General features: G+C 36.2%; 1 protein-coding gene across 1 annotated transcript in view; it reads left to right on the top strand.

The window, feature by feature from the left end:
* The window catches only part of LRRC58 (leucine rich repeat containing 58), a 37,331-nt gene extending 20,939 nt beyond the window's left edge, over positions 1–16,392 (top strand). The window contains exon 4 of the mRNA XM_074214597.1: positions 540–16,392. Within this exon, the coding sequence (XP_074070698.1) occupies positions 540–748 (209 nt within the window). The 3' untranslated portion in view covers positions 749–16,392. The remainder of the gene's footprint in view (positions 1–539) is intronic.
* The last annotated feature ends 255 nt before the right edge of the window (positions 16,393–16,647 follow it).

Here is a 16,647-nt window from a genome sequence, read left to right as displayed (position 1 = left end):
CCTTTGGTCATTCTACATGATCATTTCATCTCCAAAACACCAGAAAAGCATAAGAAGGCAGGAATAAAAAGAAGAAGCATTGGTGGGGATGGGGTGGAATAAAGGTAGATAGGGTGGGGGGAAGGTAGGGAAACCTCAAGCTGTTCCAGATCTGAACCATATTTTTTCCCTTCAGTAACTGGTAACTACAAGAATGCTACACAGATTAAATTGCAACAGTCTCTCTTCGTGGTATTGAGGATCAGATGAGATAACATATAAAAGCACCTTACAAAACTTATTACATTCTATAAATGCTAGCTAATCCCATCATCCATAAGAGGAGGAACAGCTAAAATGTGTGCCTCCCCATACCCTCGACTAGGATCCTGTACATATAAAGTACATATGCTGTACTTATTAAAAGTTTGGTTTAACCTTGTTTTCAGTTAAAGATGAAGAAAAAAATGTTTCTGGTGCTGATATTTCACAGAAGCAGCTCCCTGCACCACCAGACAACCATGATTCACTCAGTGAGTGCTTTGTATTCCTCCCTGCAGGTGTCTACTTTGATTGCTGCGTTAGACAAATCAAATTTGTGGACTTTTGTGGGAAGTACCGGCTGCCACTGATGCACTACCTCTGTTCTCCAGAGTGCTCATCCCCATGCAGCTCAGGGTCTTACAGCTCCACGTCCCAGAGTGAGTCGGACTCAGAAGATGAGGCGAGTGTGGCTGCCCACAGGATGCAGAAGGTTCTTCTTGGATGAAATAGAGAAGTGTTAATAAAACATGAAGACTGGATGGAAGTGGTTAGAAAAACCAATGCTATAACTTGAAGTTGTTGAAAAAGCAGTAAGAGATTTTGAGAATTTGAGATTCATAACCTCATTTTCATCTTGTGTGCTCATGGCTCAACTGGAGATGATCTGGACACACTTTGTATTGTGCCAATCTGTTCAAGAATTAATCTCATTCCATGTGTGGATTTTTTAAATTTATAATTTGCACAGTACTGCCATTTCAGATCTGTTATAAAGACATTGTGATCAGTAGATTGCTTCTTTTCATATGTGAGAAATGGTCTATAGCAAAGCGGTTTATTCTGAGGTGCCACTAACACGATAAACTAGGACTGATATAATCTTGAGGGGGATGTTAAGGTGGAAATAGAAGGAAAAACTCAGTGTTATTGAGTCATCTTTGTATTCCATCCCACTGTACTACAATGATTTTTATAGGACCTACTTCTATTCTTTGGTATCTTCAAACTGTGGTGAAAGTTTGAAGGCTGTATGTCTTCCTGTCTTGGCTTTGAGAACTTATATTTCTGCTTCCTTATTAGATTCCTGCTGTTACTCTCCTTTCTTCTTATTTCTACTTCTGTCATGACTGTTATATAGTGCCTTTGGCTTGACAAGATTACAGGGCAGCTTATCCCATACTTGGTGCTACCACAGCCTGTAGCCTTATGTATTCTATGCAAAAACCCTTATTACAATATGCTTTCAGCAGTGGTAGTAAAGCAAATAAATTCCTAATCATAATCTAAGCTCCTAACTGCCTTCCATTTTTTCCCATTTCTTTTTTTAAGCAAGAAAGATTCCTAGTACATAAATTACTTTGCCTCCTTAAGGGGGAGCATACTAGTTTCCTATATGGAAAAATCAGGATAGGAAAAGTTGCAATTACATTTTTCTTCTGCTGCAAAATGAGAGAGCAAAATTGATTGAGGAAGATTGAGACCCTTCTTCATAAGACCAAATTAAAATGGCCTTTTTTAATTATTTCCTGTGCTAGATTCTTACCTTAATTGTATTTTTTTAAAGGAAAACTTAAGATAAATGTTACAACCTTAGGAGGTTGTATGTTTAGTGCACTATGTCATGGAGTAATAGTAATAGTAAATTGCATTTAATTCTTCCACAGTTCTGCAAAGGAGGATTGAATATTCCTACTTGGGCATTAAGAGACTGGCATGACAGAGCCAAGTACTAGAAGCCAGGACTTCTAACACCCAATTCAGTGTTTTTTCCACTAACCTTGCTGCCTCTAGCTCTAGGCAATTTTATACCAAATATTATAATTATTATATGCACTTTTTTTCTATTGGAAAGTTTACTGGAGAGCATTAGAGTTGCAGTGTGCTTTTGGTATAAAATACTGGTTAAAGTAATGCAAATGGGATAGAAAAAAGAATGCATCTGTTATTGAATCAGAATGAATTGCTGGTGAGTGCTCAAAATGAAATTTAAAAGCAATTAAAGGTTCTTGGTTGGATAAGAAGCCCAAAGCATTCATTTTCTGGACTTTGGTATCTTACCATGACCTTTGTCCCATTGAAATAGAATATTTGATAGTAAGTTTTTAAATTAATGGGGACCAAGTTCTATTCCCCTTACATTAGACTTTGCTTCCTTCCGAATTACCTTATAGGTGAAAATGACACAGATTCCTATATATATTCTTTGATGCTTAATGCAGTTGTAGTAGCTTGCATGGATTCACATCTCTTCTAAGAAGGTGAGACCAGTGATATAAATTTTTTCAGGTGTGAATAGGCACAACCAGAAAATTGACTTTCCTGTTTATCATACAGATCTATGGCAAAAGTGGGTTTGAACAAAAAAGTGATGTGGTTCTTTATGAATTTGGAAGTACTCTAATGTACATATAACTTATATGGCCAGTTTATAATCAATTATCTTTGGTAAATGGAATCAACAGATGGCTGAAAAATGATGTTTTGAGATTGTTTTCTTAGATAAAACTTTTTTACATGAATTAATAGTTTGATCTTTTCAGTGTCTTCCTTCTAGCATATGTACTAGTAATTGATCCTCTGGGCAAAGCACTTACCAGGGGAGGATACAAAGGAAGTGGAGACCAGAGTCCAAATAATCAATCCCTCAATAATATCTGGAGTCCATTCTATGGTGAAATGAGTGTCTCTTTAATTTCAATAGTTCTATTATTTAAACTATTTTTGTTTTTTGCTTTTAAACTACACATTTTTATGTTGAAATAAATCTCTAATCCTGTAAAGTTTAGCTATTGTCATAAGTTAAAGCCTTTTGTGTGCAATTTACCAGATTGTTGCAAAATTTTAGAATGCATTTATGAAAATGTTACTTTGTATGTTCTTAGATATATTCTGGAAAGTCTAAGTTAAATTCTCACAGCTTTACTGAACCAGTTCTGAACCTTTTCCCTGTTTTTCCTTAATTTGACTTCTGTTATAGGGGTAGTCAAGACATTTAATAATAATTTTGTCTTCCTACTTTTTTGGAGTCACACTGACAGCCTTGACTGAATTCTAGGAGAGGAACTAGGTCTAATAGCTTATACTTAATTTTATGTGCACCATAGAACATAGAGCCATTATTTATTCTTAGTAATTTTTCTATAAAATTTCAAACTTCCAGAATTGCTCACATAGGGAACTTGAACATTCACTTCTTTTGAATTGCCAAATTTTGGTTGTAGTACACCTATAATTGAATAACAGTTCTTGTCCACTAGGGAATTGTCACATTGTGTGCCCACCTCTGCTCTGTTAGATATTATGAATTCATTGATAAGAGAAAAGGGAATTTTGGAGGTGAAGGACAGAGGTGAGCAAAGGCCATAGTGAGTTAAATGAATGCTGTTTCTAATACTATATTGTTAAATGAATGTGTATCTTAACTTTTATCATCAGCATTTAGTTTGGTGGATTTTAAGGGATTTGTCACATCTCTGATATGGTAATAAAAGTCAATGGGAAGTTGGATTTGCCTGACAGTTGGAATGCTGCTTTGGTGAGGGAGCAAGACCTCATTAGTTTGGAATTTGTAGTCATTAAGGTAGAGTTGGGCTGAAGTTTATTTATCTTTTGTGCAAATTTTGAGGCTATGCAAGGTTTGACCTATTTAAGGAAAACTTGTTTTTAAAGCACTTTAGCATTAGCCATTTTACAAAAATGCACTACTCACAATTTGACACCTGTTTTTAAATAGCAAGTAGTACTTCTTTTGGCTGTGTTATATATGCTTAAACAATAAAACTCTTTATTTTGAAATGTTAAATTTGCTTTAGATTGCCTTTCTCTCCAATTAAACCAAATTGATTATTTCTATTATATTTGTAGTCCAAAATAGCCATGAAAACTGCAAGTTGATTTCATTCAGTGTGTCTTAATAATCAGGGTTCATATACCTCTGGACCATCCCAGTACTATTCTATTTTAGGCAAAGTACTGTTATAAAATCATATAATATCATAGTAATTTAAATATAGTGATATATTCAGACACTGTTAGTGTAAACAAATAAGACAGCCCTATTGAGAAACCATTCCATGAGAAATAGGGTTTACTTGTTTAAGACCTCCTTAGACACCTCACTGCTAGAGTTTGAGGAAGTAAAAAGACTACCTGCAATCACAAGTACCTTGAACTTAAACTAATGGATAAGTAATCTGATAGGACAAGTCTCTATTATTAGTCAAAATTGATAGATGTTCCCAGTAACTTAACATTTATAATTTGAAATCGTAAAAAAAAAAATTTCTTTTATTAATGGAAAAATTGCAATCTTACATTAGTTCCCTTTGTAAATGCTATAATCAAAAAGGAGTATAAAATGGTTTATAATATACAAGTATATGTATATGTCTTATTCTTTTCCTGTTTCTCCTTAGTCCATAATTACTAAGAATTGTAGCCTGAGATGCTTTACAATTAATGATCAGTTTTATTAGATATGCATTGAACCACTCACTGCATTGGGTTCCATAAAGTTTAATATAATCTTAGCTAGATGTGGGCCCTTCTCTTAAGGACATTATTCAATCCAAAAGCTAATAAAATATTATTTTGAGCATCAATTTTCATTTAGGACATTTTTTTGCTTTTGGGAAAATGCCTGGGGTAATTGGGGACTTGCCAGATTCACCACTAAGTGAATAAGTTGGAGTAGGACAAAAAGTAAAGTCTTCCAGAATCTCTGGGAGTGGAGGATGGGGAGAAGCTTGTTTTTAAGTAACCACAGCTTGGATTCAAATACTTTTAAATAAGGGGAAAACAGTTCCTCCTAATATTATTCGTCTCTTAAAAAAATCATGGTAAAATTATTTGTATCATGTAATTGAATGGGAACCAACCTGACCTGATTGCAAACCTAAGAACAACCTTTCCACTTCTGTGTATTTTCCCTTAGTCAAGATTTTTTTGACACATTTCTCTAAAATGCATTATAAAACTTTTAGGAATGCACACTGGGATTTCATGAATATAATCCCTCAAACTCAAGAGAATTCTTTCAACATATATTTTTGACTGCTGGTAACCAAATCAAGAGATAAAAGAACTGCAATCTCAGCGTTTCTTTTGATAGGGGAAAGGGCAAAGAGGTCAAGAACAGAATAGGTTAGAGATTCCAATCCAAATTGGTAATGACCTATATTCCAAGGTGTTTCCAATCATTGATTTATTTACCATCATCCTAGAATTTGGCAAATTTTTACCTGTTCACAGAACTCTTGGTAGCAAGGACTATTATTAAAATTAATTTACTTCTGTTATTCCCTTTGCTTTATTTCCCTCCCATGTTGGCTTTCTTCTTTTCATTTATGATTCCTTTCCTTCGAGCTCTTGAGCTTTCAGGGAAGGAGTCATCCAGTGGAATTTAGGTATTTTTAGTGTCCAATATAATTGACTTCAGAAACACTGAACTAGGTGACCATATTGTCTGATGAATTTCAGACAGAAGAAACTGGGAGAAAGCTGGGATTATTTTATTTGTTGGCATTATATATGTTCTGCATTGCAGAACTTGATTCATGAAAGTGATATTCAAAATTACTAAATTTTCTTCTGTCTCAAAAATCTTTTTAGTTGTGTGGCCTTGGGCAAGCCACTTAACCTCATTTGCCTTGCAAAAAAAACCCTAAAAAATAAAAATCTTTTTACAAGCTGCATATGATTGGCATGATTAATGAAAAAATGCAAATCTTCCAGAATGCACTTGTTGGAGTAGCCATCCACTAGAAGGCATTTTCCACATTAACAAATACTTGAACTTTTGTGTAAAAAATCTAGGCTACCAGTGACTCTTTTGCAAAAACATTCTGCCTTAAATGTATTGTACTTCATGATCGATTCACTTAACCGCTTTTGAAATTTTTAGTAATGGGATAAAGAGAATTCCTTTTATTATCAGTTATAAGTCTATAAGGGATGAAGCTAATCAAAGTAATGGTTCAACAACTGAGTCTTAACATTCATATCAAAAGTGAGGCATCAAAATCTATGACAGGATATGTTCTTAATGTTGGTTAATGGTTCCTTTTTTTATATTGCCAGAAATATTTTCAATCCTGTGGAACTGGTATGTTTGTTTTCTTTATTTCTTTTTATAATACAAAATCACAAATTTCTTGTATTACTAACTTGCTATTTGAATTGAATTATCCAATAATATTGTTTGTTCAAAGATGTTTTGCTAGAAAGGTTGCTTGTATTTGCCAAAAAATGATAGTATTTTATTGAACTGTGACTTGACACATTAAAGAAAAAGTGGGGCAGCTAGGTGGCGTAGTGGATAAAGCACCAGCCTTGGAGTCAGGAGTACCCTGGGTTCAAATCTGGTCTCAGACACTTAATAATTACCTAGCTGTGTGGCCTTGGGCAAGCCACTTAACCCCGTTTGCCTTGCAAAAAAAAAAATCTAAAAAAAAAAAAGAAAAAGTGCCTTTTCATTTTTTACAACTAATTTAAAAATCCACTTTTTTCACAGTTCTTTATAAAATTAGAGTTCAATGCATAAAACTCAGTGGCTACATTTTCCTTTTGAAAGTGAGTCTAATCTGTAACACTTTTGTTATTTACCTCTAACCTCCATCCCAAACCATTTCAAGTCTTCTATGAGCAGACTGGATTTGTAGTAATTTTCAGCATACTTGCAAATCATTTTAGTAGCCTGAAAGTGAGTGACATTATGCAAGTTCCAGAAGTTGAATGGAAAGAAGATAATAGAACCTTTACTACTGAATAGCTCATGTCCAAATACAGATTAAAAACACAACTCATTAATTTCATGGATGACTGAAATGAGATGGAGGAAAACCACATCTCTTTCAGGATATTAGAGATGATAGGTCAAGAATTTGGTGGCCTTTGGTTGAAATTATACCCTTCTTTGTTTGAATGAGGAGCTGTTACCTCTACAACTAAAGTTTTTCCCCTGCCTAGAACCTGATTGTCCCTCTAGATCCTCCTACTCCACACTAGTAACTGCCCTGCTAGGTTTCTTTTCCCTCTTTTAGGAGTCTTCCTTATTATAACAGGTTTCACTTTGACCCAGCCAATAATGGACACCTTACAGTTTACCCTTTACAGAAATAGACATTTCTTTCTCTTAACTGCTTTCAAAAAGGCCTTCCCTAGAGACTTCTTGACTACAGACTTCACAACAAATATTTAGCTGTATTGCAGAATCCTAGAATTGTAAATGCTCTCCATGGTTGTTGAGTCCAGTTTTTCCTTGGAACATAGCTTCTTCTAAAATGTTCCTGACAAGTGGTCATCCAACCTCTAGTACCTTCACAGCATCCCACTTGCCTCACTTGCCTCACCTCTTAAAAAAGGGGGTCTAGCATCACCTACACATTTTACAAACCATTCCAGAGGTAAAGTCACCTAACAGGATCCTAGAATATAAGGGCTATAATGGAATAAATATGATCTATTTTGTTCCCCTCATCTTAAAAGTAACAAAAGTTGTCCAGGAAATTAATGACTTCTCAAATTGACAGCTACAGTCTAGTCCTGGCAAAGGCAAAGCCATGTTCCTTCGCACAGTTACTACTTTTTTTTAAAAAATACTTTATTTTTTTCCCAGTTCCATGTAAAGGCAACTTTTGATATTTTTTAAAAGTTTTGAGTTTAAAATTTCCTCCATCACTTCTTGCTTCCCTGAAATAGTAAGCAATTTGATATGTTATTCATGTGAAATCATGTGAAACACCATATTAACTGTATTGTGAAAGACAAGAAAGACCCATAGGAAAAAAAATAATCACTTCGAAAAAAATAGCTGAAAAATAGTATGCTTTGATCAGCATTCAGAATCCACCAGTTCTTTTTCTGGGGGTGTGGATAGCATTTTTTTCTCTGGGAGATTTTTTTTTTTTGCAAGGCAATGGGGTTAAGTGGCTTACCCAAGGCAACACAGCTAGGTAATTATTAAGTGTCTGAGGCTGGATTTGAACTCAGCTACTCCTGACTCCAGGGCCAGTACTCTATCCACTGCGCCACCTAGCCACCCCATCTCTGGGGGATTTTCTTGGATCTTTGTGTTGCTGAGAGTAGCTAAGTTGTTATTAACAGTAGATCATCATACATGTTACTGTATACAATGTTCTCCAGGCTCTGCTCACTTAAACTTTTTATCAGTTCATGTAAGTATTTCTGGATTTTTCTGAAATCATTCTATTCACCATTTCTTATAGAACAACAGTATTCCATTACAGTTATATACTACTACTTATTTGTTCACACATTCCCCAAATGATGAATATCCCTTCAATTTCCAATTCTTTGCCACTACAAAAAAATCTGTACAACTATGTCCTCCTTCCACCACCACCCCCAGCCATTTTTTAAAAATTTCTGGGTTATAGACCTAGCAATGGTATTGCAGGATAAAAGGTATGCACAGTTTTATAGCCCTTTGGCCATACTTCTAAGTTGTTCTTCAGAAGAGTTGGAGTAGTTCACAACTCTACCAACTGTGCATTAGTGTACCATTTTCCCCACTTTCTCTCCAACATTATTTTCCTTTTCTCTCATATTAGCTAGTCTGATAGTTGTAAGGTGGTAACTCAGTTGTCTTAATTTGCATTTGTCTAATAAGTAGTCTAATGTATGAGACTTAAGCCAATTTTTTCATTTGACTAAAGATAACTGATTTCTTCATCTGAAAAATTCCTATTCATATCCTTTGACCATTAATTGGGAAATACCTTGTTTTCTTACAGATGTGAATTAGTTCTCTACATATTTGAGAAATGAGATCATTATCAGAAAAACTGGCTGTAAAAATTGTTTCCCAGCTGTCTGTTTTCTTGATTGCATTGTTTTAGTTTGTGTGAAACTTTTTACATTTAAAGTAATCAAAATTGTGTGTGGGGGGGGGGAATTACGTGCACAGAGGTTTGAATATTGACCCTGGAGTCCAGAGGACCTGAGTTCAAATGTGACCTCAGACACCTGAGATGTACAAGCTGTGTAACCTTGGACAAGTCATTTAACGCCATCTAACATTTGGTCATAAATTCTCCATCAATATTCTTTGCTCTCCTAATCTGCTTACCTTATCACCTTTTATGTTTATATGTTATATCATGTACCCATTTTGTTCCATATTTTGATGTTCTATACCAACTGCCAAACTGTTTTTCAGTCATCTCAGTAGTTTTTGCCCACAATCCCTATTTTAAAGAGATCCGCACTAGTTTGCAACAGAAGGGAATATAAAATTGAAGTTTATAGATTTTGCAGCCTCTGGTTCCTTCCATTAATGTATACTATCATTTTTAAAGAATGAATAGCAGATAGTCTAAGCAGACCTCTTTTAATCCATCTGTGACTCAGCTTATCACCTCTGGGCAGGAGTTGCTCATCTGTAAAATGAAATATATGGCCCTTCATGACACTAAATGGGTTTTACTTAGCAAAGCTACTGGAGTGGTTTGTCATTTCCTTCTCTTTACAAATGAGGAAACTGAGGCAAACAAGGTTAAGTGACTTGCCCAGGGTCACAGTTAAGAAGTGTCTTGAGTTGGATTGGAACTCAGATCATCCTGACTCCAGATCCTACACTCTACCCACTGCATCACATAGCTTTCTGTTTTTTACTTAATTATCTTTTTTAATACAAAGAATACATGCAGAGTGAGGGTGTGTATATGGTTAAAAATTGACATAAGAAACAGACTAATAAAGGAATGAAACTTTTTTTAAGAGTTCCTACAAATGAGAGTTAAATCCAGAAGGAAGTCTGCAAGTAATTATAGAATGAAAGGGGAAAGAAAAGGGAATATATAGTACCTACTAAACACTAAACCTGGGTCTAAGCACTTTTTTTCAATTATTTCATTCAATTATCTTCATAACTCTGTGAAGGTTGGTGCTCCTATTAGTTCCATTTTTACTATTGAGGAAACTGAGGCAAACAAGTTGAATGACTTGTCCTGGATTGTAAGTAAATCTATGAAGCTCATTTTGAACTCAGATCTTCCCTGACTCCATGCTCAGTGCTTTATCCACTGTGCCAATTGACTTCTAGATTGATTGAATTTAGCCATTCTGGTCATACACTCATCTTTTCAACTCTTTTCTTCTGCCCTCCCCCCAACCTCCCAACTCAAGCAACTTGTACTATTAGACAAGAAAAACATTATATGTGATTTCTTTCCCCTCCCCCTTAGCACAGTGTCTTGCATTTAATGGGCATAATGAACACAATACTCGAGTTACATCATACGTCTAGGCTCTGGGAACAGACTTGCCTAACAAATACACAGAGAGCATCCCTAGTAAAACAAACCAGAAAGGAAAGACCAGCTCCTTTGAGTGTCACAAACCCACTGAGCCTTTTCTAGTAGGTCCAAGGACATCTGTATGGGCCTGAGGTTGTTTTCAGAGTTGGATACAAAGAGTGAGGCAATTATGAGACTAAGCCATTTTTAAATATTCAACAGTTACAAAGGTGAAAGAGGTCTTGATTATAGAGCCAGGGAAACACTGAAGAAACAAATGTTTGCTATTTATTTCCTACTAGTAAAAATAGCTATGTATTAGAGGATGGTGTAACTCAAAAGACAAGATACCATTTTAAAACTCAAGAGTGTTGTGACATTTTAAAAATTGGATAAAATAAGCATGACATTGGAAATTTTTTTTCTAATAGCAGTTAACTCATTTTTTCCTTGATGTTTTTAGAATTCTAGAATTAGAATAAAATTTCAGAATTAGAATGAAATTCTAGGATTCTATAATTAGAATGAAAAGGAAACTTGAAGATCATCAAGTCCAGCCCATTGCTTTGGCAGTTGAAGAAATGAGACTGGGGGGGGGGGGGGGATGAGTTGACCAAGGTTATTCAGCTAATTTAGTGGCACAATTGGCAGCTAGGTCTGTTGACTCTCAGTCTAGTTTTCTAGACCAGTAGTGTCAAACTCAAAAAAGAAATGGGAATCACTGAACCATTACAGAAGGATCTCTGCAATCTACATTTTGACTTAATTTTATACTTTAATAGTATCTGATTTAAGCAACTAGGTGGCACTCTGGATAGGGCACTAGGCTTGGAATCAGATTCATCTTCATGAATTCAAATTCAGCCTCAGACACTTGTGTAACCCTGGACGAGTCATTTAACCCTTTTTGCCTCAGTTTCTTCATCTAAAAAATAAGCTGAAGAAAGAAATGACAAATTACTCTAGTATCTTTGCCAAGAAAACTCCAAATGGGGTCTTGAAGAGATGAACATGACTGAAAACATGACTGAATTACAATGATAGCAAATTTGGTTACCATGTCACTAATGCTAAACACAAACACAAATTGGCAATGAAGCAAAGTGGTTTAGAAGAAGGCAAGCTGTCCATTACCATGGACAATCCTCATAGATAATTGAGGGATGACTATAGTTGTCAGTTATGTAACAAGGAATAATAATGTGAATGACACTGTAAAGTATACAAACACTTTCCTCAGCTCTTTGAGGAAGTGAAAGTACTATCTTCACTGGACAGATGAGGAAACAGGTTCATAGACCAAGTGACTTGCCCTAGGTCATCCAGCTAGAGAGTGTTATTCTTTTCATTAAGGCCATATCTCTCACCCTTATAGCAAAATTATATTTCAAAAGCATCTGTTACATCTTTATCCTTTTTGCATTTGCCATCTGTCTGGGTTTCATTCAATTGGCCAGGTTCTTTCTAAACCTTGGCCTAGAATATTTACGTTGCAGAACATCCCTCCTTGCACCTATATTCTTATGAAGTGGTAGCAGAGATGGTGGTTTCCCTAGAAACCATTGCAGGGATAAATTGCATGATAATTAGTTCCTAAAATAAATTTAGAATTTCCTGGCATATGCCTATAATTCACATCTATATCCATTCCTTTCCCCTTCTGGCTATGTTTTGAAGTCATCTGCATAATTCTTTGCCACATCTGTCTAGGAAAACTGCCCTAGGCCTGGGCTGGCAGTGAATGGCAAAAAACTGAATCTGGGGTCAAACAATAATAACTTACTTTTATGTATTAACCTCCTGCCAGGTACTATACCAAAAACTTCAAGTATTCTAATCCTTTAAACAATCCTGAGAAGCATATGCTATTGTTATTTCCATTTTTACAATTGAGGAAACTAGATTAAGTGACTTGTACAAGGTCACACTGCATCTTAAGCAACCTTTGAACCCTCGTCTTCCTGACTCCAGTTTTAATATTCATCAACTAAGGTACCCTTAGCTGCTACAAAATAGGACTATTGTGGCTTTGGGTAAAGCAATTAATCTGAGTCTCAGTTTCCCAATCTGTACAATGGGAATATTGTTAATCATACTACCTACTTTCTTTGTAAGCTGTTAAGTGAAATATAGAAGTAAAATTTTATCATTCCTGACAAAGGCATCTTAGGAAGTACTTTGAATAACATTCATATGAAATCTAATTATCAACAGAGGTAGCTCTTTGTATGCTTAGTTCATTCAGTGATACGGAGAAATTCTCGGGTAGAGTCCAGAAGGGCCTGACATCTAGTTAGTCCATAGGTAAGGGGTCTGCCATGCATGAGAAGGAGAAAACTTGGAGATCTTGTTTTCCTCAGCTATTCCTAGTCTTTTGTTATTCAGCCATGTCTGACTTCATGATATTGTTTGGGGTTTTCTTTGCAAAGATACTGGAGTGGTTTGTCATTTCCTTCAACTCATTTTGGAGTTGTAGAAACTGAGTTAAACAGGGTTAAGTGACTTGCCTGGGGTCACACAGCTCAGGAAGATGAGTCTTCTCTGACTCCAGACCCATCTCTCTATCCCTCTACCCCTCTAGTTTCTACTACTTTTCTATTCCCAATTCCCTTATATTTCTCTTCCTCTGAAACATCCCTTCCTAACCATCTCCCCTCCCCTAAGCATTTTCAACAATGGTCACATCTCCCAAACCTCATTACGCTGCAGTTACCCTCCTGTTCTTGCAACTCCAGTCTAATTTCCAACTAAATTAAACTATGAACCTACTAAGACCCTGCCTTGCAAGTAGGGTCTTCTCAGGATTATCAGCCTGTGGTACAATAACTGACTCAGGACCACTGCTGTTTCCTGACCACCTGCAGTGGCAATAGGTTCTAAAGGGAAATACTACAGTCCTATCCATCAAAAGGGTCTTATCAATGAAAAGCTAAGACAAAATGAGGGGAGGGCAGGGGAAGAGGGAGAGAATGGAAGGGAAAGATGAAAGGAGAGGATGGGAAGGGATGGAAGAGGAGGAGAAGATCATGCTGAACTGATAGGATCAGAAGATTGACTTTTTAGATAGAGCAGACTTATTAAGCATTTAAAAACATTTGTCTGCTTTTCCTCCTTCCTGTGTAAATATGAATTCTAGCTACGCTGATAGAGAACAACTCGGAGATCCTAAGCATTTTGAGTATCCGCTAGGGAAAACATGAGTCAGCCCAAGTTAAATTGGGTATGTTCACAGAGTTATTTTCTGGTCAAAGAGAGAAGATAGGCAACTAGGTGGGTACAGTGGAGTGAACGCCAGGCCTGGAGTCAGGAAAACCTAAGTTAAAATCAAACCTCAGTCTTAGTAATTGTGTGACCCTGAGTAGGTCGCTTGTCTCTGCCTCAGTTTCCTCATCTGTAATATGAACTGGAGAAGGAAATGGCAAACCACTATGTTTTGCCAAGAAAACCCAAATAGGGTCACAAAGAATCAGATAAAACTGAACAAAAACCTGTAATATGAGTATTTGAGGAATGGAGTGGAAGCTACACAATAATAAAGACTGTCTACTGAGGATAACATGATCTGCTTCAATGAACCTACAGCAATAAAATCAAATCTTTTGAAGTGTTCACAAGTTTTTACTTTGCATGCAAAGAAATTTGATAAAGGTTAAAAAAGATGTTGCCAACTTAAGACTTCTTGGAGTTTATAAATGAAGACTTGGCACAGTCTACCTGAAAGGTCATAAATCTCTACAATGTCTTGTATTACAGAACAGTCTTTGAAGTCAATGCAGTCTTCTGTACCCTACTCGTCCATTTACCTGTCTAATGTCCGTGGATGAGGAAAATGAGAACTAACATTTACTTAGTAGCTTTAAAGGTCCCAAGTGTTTTATAATTATTTTTTATTTGATTGTCCTTGGGACATTGTAATCTGAATGTTCCACATCTTAAAACTCAACATGTTCATAATGGATTTTTTTATTTCTCTTAGGATCTTCCACCCTTCCTAAATTTCCCTGCTCCTGCCAAGGGTATCACCATTCTCACAACCACTCAAGCTTATAAATTTGGTTATTATTCTCAACTCCTCATTCTCTTTCCTCCCAGGTCTAATCAGTTTTTAAGTTCTGTCCATCTGTTGTTCTGCCTGCCTGTCATCTCTTTCCCCATTGAAATCTGTTTCCTCCTCAGCTGTCATATTAGTCTCCCAGATTGCTATGTTACCCAAATTCAGGAAGGTCCAGTGGCTCCCAATTACCTCCAGGGTTAAAGATGAAACCCTTTGAGTTTTTAAAGTCCCTTATGACCATTTAGTCTTCTTATACCTTACTCCACTGCATACCCCATGATTCAGTGACAGTTATCCTTGCTATCTTTGACACTAGCTACTCCATCTCCTGATTAGTAGTCATCCTTCCTGCCTGGCATTACTTCCTCATTTCCACCTCCTTGTTTCCTGGTTTTCCTCATCAGAGCTAAAATCCCATCTTGTGCCAATTCTTGGAAATCCATAGAAAGTATGGATTTCCTTTCCTTGTTCTCTTCCATCTTCCTTAAGAATCCCACAGTCAAAAGATGACAGGCTGAGTCCACAATTACATAGTTTTGGAGGCATATTCCAACTTTCTGTCCCTTTTATTTTGTTATGCAGAGGCAGGGATGGAATTTTTCCTTCTCAGGAGTTTGAGGAATCTCAAGAGCCCCATCCTAGACTTGTTCAGCTTCTCTGGGGCCCCTTCTAATTATGTGATGACTTGGGCATACAAGTGTTGTAACCAAGTACACATCAGCTGTCCAGATTTAGTGTTCACCTTTTCCAATAGAAGTTTGTAGTAGGGGCGGCTAGGTGGTGTAGTGGATAAAGCACCGGCCTTGGAGTCAGGAGTACCTGGGTTCAAATCTGGTCTCAGACACTTAATAATTACCTAGCTGTGTGGCCTTGGGCAAGCCACTTAACCCCGTTTGCCTTGCAAAAACCTAAAAAAAAAAAGTTTGTAGTAAATGGTCCTCAGCCTGACCTTCACCATCCTTCTATTTTCATCATTAGCATTGTTGCCTGCCTGACTAGAACTGTCAAACTACCAATAGCTAAGTGACTGGTGACTTAGGTCTCTTTACTCAGCAACTTTTTTTATGGAAAAAAAATCCTAGAAGGATAACTTTTTAAAAATTCCTATTATGTTTATAAATTTAATTTCCATACTACCCGGATTTGAATATAGTTGATGATTAATTCTCATACATGCACCAGGTAGATTTTTGGACCCAGTTCTGCCACTGGTTAGTGGCTGACTATGAAACATTGATCAAGTCACTTAATCACCTTGAGGAAAGTGAATTAGATGTTCTATAAGATCTCTTTCAACATTAGAATTCCATGATTCTTTCCTTCTCATATGTGTGTGTGTATATGAATACTTCCTCTACTTAATCTCTTTAATGACTAATCCAAAGAACCTTATCACTGTCTTTTATAGCTCTCTGAAGAGCATGTTTTTAATCTTTTCTTTTAAAGGAGACAATTGGACCAAATGCACAATGCTGTGACAACAATCATCAGAAAACTGTATTTTTTGTGATTCTTGATTATTTTGCATTTATGAAAACCTTTTTTACAATGCCAGTAAATATGTGTTCATCTTGGTTTTCTACTCGGCCGTAGTTTAGTTGCTGCTATTTATCATTGGGAAGATATATTTTTGTTGCAGCTACCTCTATGTATATGAAACTGTAAACACTAATATCACTTTTCAATAAACAATGCCTATCAACCTTAAAAAAAATTAAAATCCCATCTTCTTCAAGGAACTTTACCAAGCTATTCTTAATCCCTAGTGCCTTCCTTTTGAGACTCTCTCCAGTTTACCCTCTATATAGTTTATTTTTATAGAATTGTTTGCTTATTTTCTTCCCCATCAGACTCGGAACAAGAATTGTGTGTTTCCTTTTTCTTAAATCCTCACATATGTCTGGCACATAATAGGTGATTAAGAAGTAATATAGAATACATTATTTCTATTAATAAATAATTAGTGGAGACACTTGGGCTTAAGTGACTTGCCAAAATTACACAGCTAGCAAGAATCTTAGGCTGGATTTGAATTCAGGTCCTCCTGACTCCAGAGTTAGAGCTCCATCCACTGCACCACCTAGCTGCCTCTTA

This window comes from Macrotis lagotis, chromosome 1 (genome assembly GCF_037893015.1).
Source record: "Macrotis lagotis isolate mMagLag1 chromosome 1, bilby.v1.9.chrom.fasta, whole genome shotgun sequence".
In the NCBI taxonomy this organism is placed as follows: Eukaryota; Metazoa; Chordata; class Mammalia; order Peramelemorphia; family Peramelidae; genus Macrotis; species Macrotis lagotis.
Note: the sequence above shows the minus strand (reverse complement) of the source record. Positions and strands in the feature narration are given on the sequence as shown.